At 37.0% G+C, this 16,787-nt stretch overlaps 1 protein-coding gene across 2 annotated transcripts in view; it reads right to left on the reverse strand.

Annotated features, from left to right (window-relative positions):
* Positions 1 to 11,306, reverse strand: part of LOC117431223 (gamma-aminobutyric acid receptor subunit beta-2) — a 53,321-nt gene extending 42,015 nt beyond the window's left edge. Inside the window, exons 1-3 of one of the 2 annotated variants that reach the window (XM_058996274.1) lie at positions 10,665 to 11,306; positions 10,458 to 10,549; positions 9,657 to 9,724 (exon numbers count right to left, since the gene is read on the reverse strand). In XM_058996274.1, coding sequence (XP_058852257.1) covers positions 9,657 to 9,724; positions 10,458 to 10,549; positions 10,665 to 10,747 — 243 coding nt within the window. In that variant the 5' untranslated portion in view covers positions 10,748 to 11,306. The remainder of the gene's footprint in view (positions 1 to 9,656; positions 9,725 to 10,457; positions 10,550 to 10,664) is intronic. The other variant, XM_058996273.1, reaches the window with a different exon arrangement.
* Between the last annotated feature and the right edge of the window lie 5,481 nt (positions 11,307 to 16,787).

The following is a 16,787-nucleotide window of genomic DNA, read 5'->3' on the forward strand; positions in this document are numbered from 1 at the left end:
ACCTGTACTGATTTGTGGTACTAGAGGACAGGGCACAATAATGTTTGCTGCTCTAAACCTACATAACTTGACTAGTAGTTTTGAAGATAATGACGTTTTCTTTGACGATACTGTGTTATTTAAGGTACCTTATAAACAGCTGCTGTCCATGGTGCTGAAATCTGTTTTACTGCCTCCATGTAGACTGGATATTTACCCAAGTACTGCTAATGAAAATGCTCTGCACCCTCCTTTTAAAGGCTGCTGCACAGCATGCAGGATGCAAGCTTTCCCCAAAAGTTGCCTATTTCTTCCAAGCACAAACTGAGCATAATCACTGGCATTACATAGGGCACATCATGTGGCTTCAAGCTCTCTTTAACTCTACTGTAGATATAACAGTATGGTTTGCATTTGGAATACAAAGGTAAGGTATAGCACAAGCAGTTACAATGTGACCTTCTAATGTTCCCCTCAGGCAGGTTTTCTGGTGAGAGAGCAGTTCATCTACAGTATAGTGATCCGATCTCTGCCCCCTTTTCTTGAAGGGTATTCAGTGGTTGTGGTACTATATTATGTGGTAGTTTGGCAAGCTAAATTAAGACCTCAAAACAAGCTTTGTGACATTCTAAGAGAAAGACCTGTACATTTACCCACTGTGCCATTGTATATTCCTTCAATTTAGCATGTCAAGTGCCAGTGGTTAAATGCCAAGAGCTGATTGAGTAGGACAGATTGTAATTGAAAGTGTACTATTTTTTCCAAAAATATTTTGTATATGCCAGCTATGACATTTTAATGATATTCTACATGCACATGGTTTTAATCTTTAATTAAAACCATGCGCATGGTTAAAAGCAGATTTAATTTCTTCTACAAAAATTCAAGTCTGTTTCTGATGTTTCTGATCAAAGATCTCTTGAGGTAAAATGGAGAGAAAGAAGAAGCCAAAAGAAGAATATTTTTTAAAAAAATAAAAAATAAATGCTGTGAAAAAAAACCCTGCTAAAAAACACAGCTTGTAACACAGAAAAGGGGAATGGGGAAGAAAGGATGACTGGAGCAAAGCAAAATGAAGAAGCAAGAAAAGACTGGCAATATAGAAAAAAGAAGGAAGAAAGGCCATCTGTCAGAAAAGCAGATACTGTTAGAATTCTTGTGATTGTTCATTAAAAACCAGATAAAATTCACTTGACCCGAACAACCATTTATTATATGAAGATGTAGAGATGCCTTGCTGTGTCTTATCAGGAAAGGGAAGGTGACAGATGGACATGGTTAAATATAGAATAATTAAATATATGCTTCAAGCTGTTTACACATTTCTATTATATTCCTTTTTTTAAAATTGCACTACAATATATTGTATATATTAACCATACAGTGTGTATATGATAATCACAATCCCCATAACCAGCCTAAATATGATAACAACACACACACAAAAAAGAAACAAACAGAAGTGTAACCTATATTTTCACTATCAGGAACATAATTAATACCCTAGATAGGTTCAGTAAGCCATTGAAATGCAATAGGATCTGGTTAGAAATGACATTCAGTACCTTTCTAAAATGTCCTACTTTAAAAGTGGGTATTTTTAGAACACAGCGGCTGATTTGCATGTCTTTGTCACAGCATTCTGTTCTTAGCATCATAAATATTACATAAGAGAGCCACACAGTCTACAGAAATATCCCATTAATATTCAACTGAACCAACAGCATACAATATATTGCAAAGAAAGCAGCATCTATATTGGCTTCATATCAGGACTGGGTTGAGTGGCATAATAGACATACCTAACATAAAGCCCTCATTTTATATCTCGAATGTCATATATTTTGCATTGAAAGCATCTGTAACTAATTAATGAATTAACTAGTTAATCCATAAACCACATGAATTAAACCAACAAGCTGTTCCATTTTATACAGTACATTATTAACATCAGTCTTAAGAACACACATATTAATAAGGCATCAAATAAACAGACGTGCAAAAATATTCTGCTGATGAAAAGCATGTTCATTCAAAATGTTCACACCAACCATCTAATATCACTAAAACAAAAGGCTAGATGATGCTTTTGGGGTTAAATGAAACAAAAACTCAAAACATTATGAAAAACAAATACTAGAAATGCAAAAATCAAACCCAAGCCATAGTATTATGCTGATATACAAGGTTGTACGCAGTTCCGGTAACACCACATGTTAGTGACAGAAGCATTAGAGAACAGCTTAGTTTGACATACTGTATGTCTTTTTTTAGAAATATGATATGAGAGTTGAAAGGTCATTCTAGGGTTAATCACCTCTGGCCAGATATTCCAATATCCAGAAACATTGTCCTGTTAAATTCCACCATTAACAACAAACTATTGGTTATTTTTCTTGCATATTTCTGATGTAAATTAGCTACTGTATGCAATTGCTCTTTTCAACTCAAATGTTCTGCAATGTCACCTGATATAATACCAGCTCTTTCTATATGAGAGAGCTGTGCAATACTGTGCCATGGAGCCTAGGGCAACTGCTGTGTCGTAGTTCTTGGATTAAGAAAGTATTAATGCTTTAACTTCAATAGCCACTTCCCATTCTCTCACGCTGACAGCCCTGTTACATCTCCCAAAGTGCAAAGCATTGTTTTCTTATGAAGATAGGGCAGCTGCAAGCCACCGAGGTCACAGCAGTTGCAAAATCAGATATCAAGGAGAGGAGAAAAACCAAAAATGTTGCAAGATTATATTGAATAATTTTCTTTTTTAAAATACGAATTACTCCTATCGTGGAAGCTAAAGAGATTAATTAATAATGCAGTCACTCAATTAATCAAACAATCAAACCATGAAGACCATGCCATGTGGCTGTGCAAGGGTGGCCATCTTGGTTCCAGCTTCCTTCACCAAGATGGCCACCAGCCACGAAGCTCTCACACATACACCCATGCAGAACCTCTGCTCTGTCACAATTAGCCCAACAGTAAACATTGCTAACACATGCTTCAGGTTTATGAAATAAAGCCACTTGGAGCATTTTTATTCATATAGATAAATGTGTATGGAAGTTAGACCCTAGTAGTTAGATTTTTTTTGTCTCAAAGATAATGTCAGATAAAGTTATAAATTATAAAAGGGTCAAAATGCACCAAGATGTATTCCTGAAACAGGTGGCTGAACATCTTATAAAAATGTTGGTGAGTCTAATTATAGCCAATGTTATCATAAGATGTGCAGAAATCCATGTTGTTTATAATACCTTACAAATGTAGTAGCAATATAAAATGCAGGTAAATGCTCATCCCAAAGTTTGTTTTCCTTAAACCTGAGTGCAGTGCTTTTAAAGAAAATGGCATAGAGCAGTCATGGCACTGCACACGGCATTGTGATCAACTGTCTGATCAGTTAGGCCCCAGAAGACATCCTGCAGTTATTTCTCCATTTAGATGCTGTGTTGTATTGTGAAAGGTCTGAGTCTGGTAAATACACACTGTAGGAGAATGCTAATGTTGACGAATGGGGTCTGACAGATAGTAGTTTAAATTCTTATGTTACAATTAGAAGGTGGGAGCAACTTTAGAAAACTGTTGTGCCACTTAGATACATAATTTAGGGCTTGATTTAGTCAATACCCCCAAACTATTACTTTGTATCACCATGCGATTTTTATACTAAATCGTACCAGTCTACAACAGTATAATTTGCTATGTTGGTCTCACAAGTGCCAGTTTTGAAAAAAGCACATGCAAAGCCAGTGACATACTTTCATCCCACAGACACTGCCAGGATGAAATGACCTAGGATGTATTTGGAAATAAGGCATGCAAATTAAGATCTTTGTTTAAACTAGCATTGTTGCCAATGTCATTTTTTAATGCACTTCTGCTACAGAATGTGCTTCCATAGCAAATAAACCCCTTTGATGTGACTCATTTGGTTTGCATCCAAGTTACAGGAATACTGTATCTATATTATTTGTATTTAAAACAAAGTTATTATTAAGCACACATATGTTTAATCAAGGAGAACTACCACTCACTCAGTTTACAGATAGAGAGAGAGAGAGAGAGAGAGGGAGAGAGAGAGAGAGAGAGAGAGAGAGAGAGAGAGAGAGAGAGAGAGAGAGAGAGAGACGAGTGATGAGTGACAGGTTGTTTTTAAAGTTTGATAGCGCATGATTGCCAGAATCTGTCAACATATAATCAGATTCCTGGCTCTCAAAACCTACTACTAACCGTACATGCATAGAAATCTCTAATGTGTGCTCCATATTCCAAGCTGCCATATGCAAAATACAAGGTCATGCTTATTTTATACAAAGTCCCCAAGTATTTCAATGTTCTTTTCAAGTGAAACACTATGAGAACCTGCCATAATCTAACTTTTCTAATCACACTGCTTTACTTTTGCATTATAAATGTGTATATGTTTTAAAACACTCGACACAACACCTAAAAACACCTAACCAATTTTCTTTCTAAGCAAAAAATATGAATCAGTTATACCACTGCAAACAAAATGTTGTTATGCTATGACAATTACTTAGACAATCATCAATAAAAAGGATTTAAAAAGGAAGTATGATGGCCACCATGTGACTGTAGAAACTACCAGCTATTGGCTACAGCAATTCTATCCAATCAACAAAGGGAGCATGGCGCTTTTTGGGGGGGTCGCATGTAGCTTTGGGGTTGCAAGTTAGCATTACAGTGAGACACCAAACAAATGTCTAAAACTGTCACAAACGTGGCTCAGCTCAATTTAAATATCGCTCTTTACTTTCTACAGATCAGTAGATCAAACACAATTACAATCTAATTGTATTCAGGGGTGTATGTGGAATCATTACTGTCCCTATTATTGTCTACTCCTACCTTAGCCTTTGGTCAAGGTTCATTTGTACAGGTATTGTAGCACCCTCAATGTGCAAGCAAGAAAAAGTTAAAACCTGAAACCAGAAAAATTACTTTTATATGTAGTTCTCTTAACTGTAGGAATGTACAAAGGAACGTAACTCCAAGATATGAACCAGGCTGTAGAGATGTAAGTCTGATCAAACAACTATGACAACTGCAAGACCAAATAATAGCTTGGAAACCAGTTAGATTTAAAGGAAAACACAATCTGCAACAACAGGATATTGAGGGCAGCATAGGATTTAAATAAGTGATCCTTGTAATCCAACTCTGATAAGTAGATGCAAGACCTTGAATTGTTCTGCTTTAGTGTTGCCAATCCCCCCCACCTTTCACAAGCACTGGATTGTTCTTAAATGTGTATGCCCGGCACAATATCGATTAATAGTTTTACTTAAAAGATGAGAGGTTGGTTGGCAAGAATAGAGAAGGAATTATAGTATGCACAAGTTAAATAACCATAGTATCATTCAATCTTAAATGGCTCTCCATTCGACCTGACAAACGTCTGACAGATTTCCAAGAACCTGGGCTGGGCCCTTTGGATAATCGTCAAGCCTCCACACAACTACAAATGTTTCACTATAAAGTACACACAGTTATAATTTTCCTACAACCCTTTGGTTTCTCCTTCCATTGAAAAAAAAGAAGACACGATAACTGCATTTTGCTTTCTTCCTTCCATTGTGACCAAAGCCCATTGAACCCTTAAGTTAGAAAAAGCCTAGTCCAAAGCTTTTTGTGTAGCTTTACTGTGGGATAACGTGTATCAACTTTCCGCACAATGATAATCCATACATTTTAATATAATGTTGCTGTTCTTGTCTAAATAATGTTTAAAAAAACTGCAGACTCAGAAGTCAATAAGTAAACTGTTTGTAATCACTGGTTTCATAAATGTCAAGCTGGCTTCTGCATTGTAACCCAGCTGCTAGGCTTTGCCATGCAAGTTGTCAGGCATAATGAATTGTAACCCAGGTGCTGAGTTCATCCCCCTGAATGCTTCAAGGGTCTCTCAGTGTAGGTTTCCTGACTGCTCAAATGCATTGATAATGTGAGCATGGGGCAGTAACATCATGATGAGGAAATTGACTTAACACATAACTTTCATGCAGAACGCCATTGCCAGCCATTTACTACTTAGAGTTCCATGACTGTAAGACTAAACTTGGATCTGATTCTTCTTTCATGTGTCAGTCCCTGCTACATATTATTTATGACTGTTTGTGATTCACCGTGGCTTTATTTCATTCATCTGAAGGCCGTTTGATGTAATTTAATATGAAAAAACTAGAACAGACTGGAAGGTCTGATTGGAACATCATTATCAGGAGCAATCAGAAAGTGATTCACCAAGGCCCGCTGACATCTTTTAAAGAGGAGCAGGGGTGTTATGAACAAATCCCAGTACTAGTTAATACAATTGGACCTGGTAACATCCCCACTGGCTCATTCTCAAAAACAAGCTTTCACTGCTCACTCCCTGTAAACGGTGGTGGATGTCTAATCTGGCATCTCTTGCCCAAAACCAAGGTGACGCTATAGTCATCACAGTATACCTATACATTTCATCATTCCCATCCTGCAACAGGCAAAGAACATGACATTACCCCCAACTTGCTTATGACTGCCTGAGCATATGTCTTCTTACATCAGAATAATTTCATACACAAAATTGTGGGTGACCTGAGGTTATAACATAGCTTGAGACCACATCTCCCCTTTGGTCTTAGGTTGAGCTTCACTGCAACATGAATGTGTAATTCTACTAACATGATCCCTGGGCATTTAACAGTGCAATTAACATAAAATACCCTCCAACGCTACATTTGTGAAAAGGTGCTGTGGCCTCACCTGGAGCAGCTGCCATGCTCTTAATAAAGATGCGAAGCAGCTGCATGTCATCATGTCTAAAACGTTTAATAACATGAGCGCGTTTTGACAAAAGGCGAGTTCCAGTACAGAAACCGAAGGCAATAAAGTGAAATAGCACAGCACTGACAATTGAAGAGACAAGCCAGTGAAACAACAGGAATTCTACACGCAAAAGTCAATGAGAAACTTGTTCAATATCTATGTATTATAAAATAATTCCGTCTAGGGTTTCTGTAACAGTTTATAAATTACTTGACCTTTGCTCTCGTGATTTATGATGCCACAGAACCCCTAGATAGAATTATTTTCCTGTAACTCACTGAAGCCCATCTATTATTCTATATATAGTACATGATTCTCCAAAAGTTATGAGGTTTACATATTTTCTCTTTTCTACATAGTACAAATATGTGTGTACTTTTACATAATCACACAGCCCTCTATTTAATGCAGACAGCCTTTACAGATTACTCCAAAATGGTATTGTTGCACAACATATTAGTTGAAAGTATTAGAGCAGAACCACAATTCAACACTGTGAGACAGATGCTTTGTTTGACAGTAACAGGATTGGGAATCCCAGTCAAAGTGAATTGCAGTGGGATATAATATGTACTGTAAATCAGAGGCATGCTCGGTTTCTTTCATTAGAATGTTAGAATGTGGAACTGTAGGGCTCTTTAGAAGTTATAATTGAATACCTTACTGTTGTCTATAATGAATTGAAAAAAGAAACAAAGTACAAAGTTAGGGAAAGTTAGGGCAGTTAGTTGTCTGGTCTGTTAAGGTCAGCAGATTTAAATGTGGAATCCTGAAATCTGGAATGCATTTTGCAGGAATAAAATCAGTTCTTAATACACTACAACTTTACTATAATAACTGATAACTCCCCCAAACAAACATAGAGTGAGGATTAAACCAGGTGGCTGTCAAAATAAAATGCTACCAGACAAAAAGTGAGTGCCACAAGAATAGTTTTGATGGCCCCCAATGTCTGGATAATCAGTGTAATGCATACCAAGAAGGTCACTGACCTTATGTCAGGGTTTTACAACTGTATTGATAGCTGTCGTTCATGGGTTTCCTTTAAGAACACAATGTAAATGTGGAGTGGTTATGTCCAAAAGCATGTCACCTTGCCTGGGGCCTGTTTAATACATACTCTTGAGTCTTTCTCACAACTATTGATACCGGTCAATGCATAAGAAGAAATATATAACAAGACAGGTGCTATCTAAGGCAGCTTTTACATGGGTGCAAGACAAGTACTCCAAACTGGACATTTTATATAGTTTTGTTTTGTTTAGAAGTAGTCACAAATGCCATAGGGACTCACTGGCATTATCATTCAGATACAGTGGGCCACAGAAACTTATAATATTCTGTTTATTATTTCAGGTTTTTTGATGTAATTCATTTTTCAAATGAAGCTTTCATTTGGCAAATGTTATATGAGCTATTGTGTCAGTTCAAAAAACGACTAGCGTAATTAATAATAAATAACCTCTATGAGTTGTCATGCCTGTGCTCCATGTTACATGCTTGTTAACATAATATGAACAACATCAGAAATCTTATTTTATATTAGCACAGTACATGTATATTGGATTATTTAATTTTTCTATGCAATATATACAGTTTTATATTTTAACATGGGTTTGTCATTGGGATTTTTTTTTTTTTTTTGCTTTCTTTCCCTGAATCTTTGTATTTAGTTTATGTGTTTTATTTGATTTGATTTGATTTGATTTGATTTGATTTGATTTCCATCTTTTGTTATATTTGTAACATTTTTTTTCTGTACTGCAGTGCAACTGTACCCCATAATATCTATGGGCCCTATTTTCCACTTAAATTGCAACTCATTCATATTTAAAATGTCTTTAAATGACGATGGATTATTGGTGACAAAGATGTGGAGTAAATTTACAATTCTAGATACATATATTTACATTAGAGGTATACAGTAAACATGTAGGTAAAGGTGTTGAGCAGTTACAACTGACTGAAATGAATATTCTTGTACTTTATGATTTCTACAACAGTAATTCAATTTAAAACATTGATATGCTTGTACTGCTATATTGCTGTAGCTTATATGACTTAATTAAGATCTTTAATGTTCATTTATTTAGTTATTTGTCTTACAACAAAGCGTCAAATAATAATAATAATAATAATAATAATAATAATAATAATAATAATAATAATAATAATAATAACCTTATTTTACAGGATCTACTTTAGATGCAATTCTGTATATTGATCACTAGGGGGTGCTCTTGCATGAAGCAAAACTTCTGTTTCCTTGCACAGTTCCTCTGCAACATTGTAACAGATGAAACATTTGCTTAACACTGCTACATATGTTCTTGCAACTGTTACATAGCCACGCTGTCAATAAAACTAGATACCTTAAACGCATGATGACTCATAAGTCACATATAACAAATTTTAGTTGCTATGGTAGTTGCTGCCATTTTAGCATGTTGTCAATGTTCTTATCATCATCTTGGAGAATGAACTTCCATAATGAACCGGATTTACAATGTAACGTAGACTGTCTGGGTATTTTCATCGTGCTTCGAAACGAGTGCTTTAAAACACGGTAGTGTACCGCTATACAGGGAATTATGGCCAGAAATAGAGCCTAAATTAAATGAATAAATCGCGTTGAAGAAAATGTAAGTAAAAGGGATATGTATGAATAAATATGTCGTTTTTATGGTAAGACCCACAAAGAATAAAATACATGACAGAAAAGTAACTAGCACATTTTGGTTAAACAATGTTGCTTATAACTGTACTCAGCCCACTTAAACATCAATGTAGGCTATCAAGGACTGTATCCAGGAACCATTAGGAAAGCATAATTGAATACTCACCATATTGACTTCAGATACCATATCTATACTGGCAATGTCTATATTCATGCCAACTGCCACCGGGGGACCTGCAAACCAACACAATGGTCCGCAATGTTATCTTTTTCAAGCACTTAACTGTTACTTTAACGTGCTTTAATAATAAACTACCTCGCATTAAAATTTCAAAAACATTAACTCATTATCAGCCAGACACCTACACAGCATGCGTTAAACGTTGCATTACATTAGATCTGAACATTGCCACAGAAAAGCATACATTATCCTCCCGATTTCTGAATGCACAAAACAGTAAACAGCAGTTGTTTGCCTGCCTCTGAACACAGTTAATCTTTTGTGCATTTGATTTCAAAATCGTATTCACAATGCTTTACATAATAGGCTTTTCCTACATTTTTAAAGGGCATCTTTCTACCTGAGTACAAGATCACCAAGTATTCACGGGTCCAGTTTTTCTAAACATGAAATATCAAAAATAGATACGAGCAGACATTTTAAATTTACAAGACGTAATAAATCTTGGGCCGTTCATATCTTATAGATCTAATTCAATGAGATACTGTTTATTAAAGCAGGTCACAGTCCAGTAATGTTTAAGACAGAAGCTATTAAAGAAGGCTGCTCGTGTCTGGCCCGATCGTTGTAATACAGCTACATCCCATTAATATAATTGAGAGGTATATATGTGCTTAACTTTGTGATCAGCCCTGGCACATACAATTTACACAATCCAAGAAACACTGAAACACGTTAAAGGGCTAAAATTGCAAGGAATTAGAACCTTATTAAATCAATAATTACCTCCAAAATCTGGCCTCAAGCGAATGTCATATCCTTTCAACAGTCTATCCACAGTTTCTTTTACCAGTGACATATTGCTAGGGTCATTGACACTAGAGAAAGGAAAGAGGTACATTCTTAGATGCAGAGGTTTCTATATGTAAAATTGTAGTATATTATAGTGTATACAGTCATTCAAAGTAATGCACATCTACAGTGATCACTTACCTTTGCGCACAGACCACTGCCACTATTACGGGAAACGTCCAAAAACCAAAGTTGCTCCTTTTCCTGATTCTCAACATCGCCATAGTTTTGATATGATTTAGGATTTCAGTGAAGACAGAAGAGAGATCCAACTTATTCTGGCCAGTGCAGTAATTCCAATGTGGAGCGCATGCGCACACACTACCACAACATCAAGGAGCAGCGGCTGCTGATGCTGGCGGTGGAGCAATTTCCCTAGCAGAAAAAAAAAATTAAAGGGGAAAGAGAAGACTAAATCAAGATTAACACAAGCGCTAAACATGCACAAGTAAAAGGACATGTGAGGGATGGCAGTCGTTGCCTTTTCAAAGCACGGGTATATCAAATTTGATTTGATTTATTTATTTCGACTGCAGGCAGTATGAGACGATCAAGTCGTGTAATATCTGGCTTACACAACTGGTGATGATGGTAGGGGGAGGGTCGAAATGGTCATACCGATTTCCCTTTCTCCAAAACTCACTTGGAAGTAAAACGCGGTTATACAAATTGGTTGAAAAGCTGCAGTTTTAGAACACACGAATTAGCCTATGTGAGAGCGATATGCTTCTATGCTATATTGTTAGTGTATATTTAAAAAGACGAATGAATGTACAACATTTAATTTTCGAGGTACAATGTAGGTTACATAGCACCTCCACAAATAAATAAATACATACATATTATTGCAATAGATGGATCCGAAGAGATATATTTAACCCAACTCCCTCCCACAAAGGAGGGGGGGGGGGGGGGGGGGGAGTGGAAATAATTATAGGAAAACGGGGATTAGATTACAATTACACAATATTCAAGTACAACAGCACTGTATCACGATACAAAGTAACACCTGGTAACATTAAATACATACATAAATAAAAACAACAAACATGAAACAATGCTTCGGTGGGCAAAAACAGTGGTCAACATGCTGTGTGTGGGAGTGGTGGCATTTTGATTTTAAATGAATTTCCTTTTTTTCTATAAATCGTTTCCAGCGTTGAATGTCTGCCTCTGACTAGAATGCACTCTGTGAAGCTAACAGATTCTCAGCCTGTTCCGATCTGCTCAGGCTTTCCTGTAAGTGGTTAAAGTGATCCCCATAGAGATATTCAAAACAGCAGTTCGTTTATTTAAAAGCGCTACCCTATTGTCATCCTTTGCACCTCGATGTGACCCTTAACAGGTTTACCGTGGTATTTTTTTACACGGTGTCTTTGCACTTTACCCATGCTTTTCCCATGGTAATACCATAATGTACCCTGGTTTACCATGTTTATGAATATGTTTGATCATACCTCACTGTTCTTTACATTGCTTTGCTATGCTTTACCATGCTTTCACTATGCTTTATTACGCTTTGCTATGCCTTTACTATGGTAAGCTTTTATGAGGGGAACCCCCAGCAGCAGGTACTTGACAGTCTCTGTTGCAGACATTCTTAAGGAGAAAATGGTTGTCCTTTCTAAAACGTGTCTGTTAGTGTTATAGCAGGATTAAACAAAATGTATTATAATAATAATAATAATAATAATAATAATAATAATAATAATAATAATAATAATAACACTATGTACCACAATTTTTGTTCCTGGGTAGTAAGTGTTATTTCCTAATTGCTTATGCCTCAAAAGTATAGAAAATGGCTATTATTCCCCACAAACTTTGCTTTTGTGACCAGGACAGTGATATTTTGAAATTTACCTATTTCCAATGAGAAAACGGGCGAAGTTGTGTCTTTTCGTTCACATAAAGTCAGAAAAAAACAATATATGAATCCAAATTAACATGTATTTATACTAAAGTAATACAGAAATGACTACAAAAGATTTAGAAGTGAGTAGTTTTTCGAGATTTACGATTATACTGTAAATCACTTTCATGAATCAGCCCCCAAATGTAGTCTCCCATCATGTTCTCATTATACTGTCCTTGGTAGCAGCGTTCAAATTCCAGTATATCCTGGTGGAAGCACTCGTCTTGCTCCTCCGAGTACGCTCCCATGTTCTCCTTGAATTTATCAAGATGAGCATCAAGGGTATGAACTTTGAGGGACATCCTAAAGCCCATTGTGCCATAGTTCTTCACCAGAGTCTCAACCAGCTCCACATAGTTTTCGGCCTTGTGATTACCCAGGAAGCCCCGAACCACTGTGACAAAGCTGTTCCAAGCCGCTTTCTCCTTACTAGTGAGTTTCTTGGGGAATTCATTGCACTCCAGGATCTTCTTTATCTGTGGTCCGACGAAGACACCGGCTTTTCCCTTTGCCTCAGACAGCTTAGGGAAGAAGTCTTGAAGGTACTTGAAGGCTGCTGACTCCTTATCTAGAGCTCTGACAAATTGTTTCATAAGACCCAATTTGATGTGCAGTGGTGGCATCAGCACCTTCCGGGGGTCCACCAGTGGCTTCCATTTGACGTTGTTCCTCCCCACAGAGAACCCGGTCCGCTGTGGCCAGTCCCGCCTCACACATCTTAGCAGATGCTTCCACGGAGTACTTTTTCGCTCTTGTCTTGATAAATTGGCCGCAGACATAGCAAAATGCATCTGGCGGATGCTTGCAGCCTCTTGATGCCATCTCAGAAAAATGCAGATATGTATCCACTTAGGCAGCTAGAACTAAACTGAACTGGTGGGCTTAAGGCCCCTGTATTTATACTACTATTTATATTACTGGAAAGTTCTAGAAAGTTCTAGAAGTTACTCCAAGTTTACTCAGCACTGAATCTATCTGGAATGTTCTGGAAAATAGGTACATTTCAAAATATCACTGTCCTGGTCACAAAAGCAAAGTTTGTGGGGAATAATAGCCATTTTCTATACTTTTGAGGCATAAGCAATTAGGAAATAACACTTACTACCCAGGAACCAAACCAAAAAAAATTGTTACACGGTGTAATTGTCGTCATCGTCATCATCATCATCATCATCATCATCATCATCATCATCATCATCATCATCATTGTCATCGGCTGCTGCACACCATTGGTCTGAAGAAACAAAAAAGGGATTTATTATTTTTTTTTCTTATTTAAGAACACAAGAATATAAGAAAGTTTCCAAACGAGAGGAGGCCATTTGGCCCATCTTGCTCATCTGGTTGTTAGTAGCTTATTGATCCCAGAATCTCGTCAAGCAGCTTCTTGAAGGATCCCAGGGTGTCAGCTTCAACAACATTACTGGGGAGTTGGTTCCTTGCTGGACTTTTTTTTATAGCTTCCCCACATTGTCTAGATGAAGACATTTCTGAGTCAACATGAACTCTTAGGTCTTTTTCATAGATTCCTTCTTCAATTTCAATATCTCCCATATGATATTTATAATACACATTTGTATTGCCTGCGTGCAGTACTTTACACTTCTCTCTATTAAATGTAATTTGCCATGTGTCTGCCCAGTTCTGAATGCTGTCTAGATCATTTTGAATGACCTTTGCTGCTGCAACAGTGTTTGCCACTCCTTCTATTTTTGTGTCGTCTGCATATTTAACAAGTTTGCTCACTATACCAAAATCTAAATTTTTAATGTAGATTAGGAATAGCAGAGGACTTAATACTGATCCCTGTGGTACTCCACTGGTTACCTCATTCCATTTTGAGGTGTCTCCCCTAATCAGTACTTTCTGTTTTCTACATGTTAACCACTCCCTAATCCATGTGCATGCATTTCCTTGAATCCCTTCTGCGTTCAAAAAGCTTTCTGGAAATCTAAATAAACCATGTCATATGCTTTGCAATTATCCATTGTCGATGTTGCATCCTCAAAAAAAAAAAAAATTAAGCAGGTTAGACACGATCTCCCTTTCCTAAAACCATGCTGACTGTCTCCCAGGATACTGTTACCATATAGGTAATTTTCCATTTTGGATCTTATTATAGTTTCCATAAGTTTACATATAATAGAAGTCAGGCTTATTGGTCTGTAGTTACCTGGTTTGGTTTTTGTATATAGTATTATATATCAATCATTTTCAAAAGGGGGAAACATGCCTTAGACATGGTATACTGCCGACAAATGTTTCAAAATTGTAAGTGAAACTGCAGCAAATCTTATTAAAAAATGTTCAATCTCTGTCGTTATTGTGACAAGATACAATCATAAGCTACTGTTTCATTCCATCATCATCAGGCTAGATGCGTAGGCGACGGATCAATACCAGATACAAGGACATACAGCTATGAACATCTACAAAATACAGTCATAATGTTTTCATTACAGATGTAATATATTTCTCCTGACAATTACATTCCGTAGGCTACAGAGGGAATACAGTCCGCTAACCATGGAAGTATAGGTTTCAACTCCAGAAGATAAAATAAACATATTACTGACACGCACGTTCTCACTCACTCATCATGTATTGGTTACACTGACGGAACTCGAAACTCTTCTTGATGTTTGTTAATACAATTCAATATTGCTCAGAATGCTTAGCAAAGGCAAAAAAGATTTTGGACGACTACTGCTGCATAATCGAACAAGTAAATTCGCGAACGATTTAAATGCTGACTGTTATGCGTGGAGAACTATACAGCTCGGCACTTTGATTCGTGATGTAGGAAGACGCTTCTGTCAATGAGTCATGCGGGTCTTACATTCACAGTGTCTCACTCGCCATAGCTACTTCGGAAGCTTTAGTCATAAACCTAGAAAGCAACTGTGGTTGGTATGAATTGAATCCAAAGAAAAAAGTTTGACTTAATGTTATAAAGAAAGAATAGCGACCATCAGGGTGTCACAGTTATACTTGGCATCCACCTGCAGTGCTGGATACTGAAGTATTCTTTATCTATACTCATAGATTGAGGATCTATATCCATATGGTCCTTTTCTGAGATTACTTGCAAAGGTGCTTAATGCATATTGTACAATAAACCAGATTTGAACCCAATGCATCAACTCACTGCAACACATAATCTGTGATAAATTAAATTGATTATGTATGAAGCTACAGAGCAGGGGTGGCCAACCCTGGTCCTGGAGATCCACAATCCTGCAAGGTTTCTGGGTATCTTTAAATCATCAATGGCTAAAGACCTGGACTTTTTTTCCACTGTTGACCAATTAAGAATATAATTGGTTCAATTAAGCAATTGAGAACTCAGTGGAATGAAAACCTGAAGATCCTGCAGCTCTCCAGGACCAGGGTTGGCCACCCCTGCTGTAGAGGTATAAACCATTCAATAATTTACAAGAACATATAGGATCTTGTCCCTGAGGTCCCTGTGTGTTCTGTATATACTCAATAAAACTAGTAGTGGTTCCTGAATGCTATGCTTCTTATTTGGAACTCCCAATAAATGTTCTATTGGGTCTATAGCTCTACAACCCACCATAAACCTTCTGTTATTATATAATAAGGATATGTACAGAAATCCCAAACACATCATGTTTCTAGAAGGAATCATATGGTTCTATAAGTGGTCAATTTGGGCTTTCTCTGAAAGTTGCTTTTTGTTCTAGGTTTGGATATATATATCCAAACACAATAGGGGCACCATGTGCTTCCATACTGCTTAACGGTTGAACATTTTGTGTTGTGGTTCACTGACACAATGGTGGTGTTGTTTTTATCATTATTGTATAGCACATTTTAGGCTACATGCAGATAATCCAGAACTGCGAACAATCCATTTATATCCTTGCAAATCTATTTCAACCCAACTGTTTTGAACGTAGCTCATCACTAGTATCATGTCAATAAGTCACACTATCTAACTCGTTGGAACAGTGCTGCCACAATGTATGTACAAAACAATGAACAAAGCGAAATTCGTTGACCCTAACGCTTATACCAGTGCATGTAGGCTACACCATACGTGTATAATACCGCTTTGACATAGATGTTATGAGTGCATCTACAAATCCTAAAGCGTTTATAACAGCGGCGTTTTGTGAGCAGAGTGCACAATCACGGCTTAGCCTGGAGACACATTACATTAATTTAAATGAAATATTTCAGATGACTCGCGTCAAATGCTTGTCTGAACTATATGTTGAGCATCTGTCTTTTTCCGCGGTCAGAGATGCATCCATTCTTGGAAAGAGCTGTGATGACATTATTGGACCGCACTTTCACACCTAGACTCTTTACTGTTGGTTTAG

The sequence above is a fragment of the Acipenser ruthenus genome, chromosome 22, assembly GCF_902713425.1.
Source record: "Acipenser ruthenus chromosome 22, fAciRut3.2 maternal haplotype, whole genome shotgun sequence".
NCBI lineage: Eukaryota > Metazoa > Chordata > Actinopteri > Acipenseriformes > Acipenseridae > Acipenser > Acipenser ruthenus.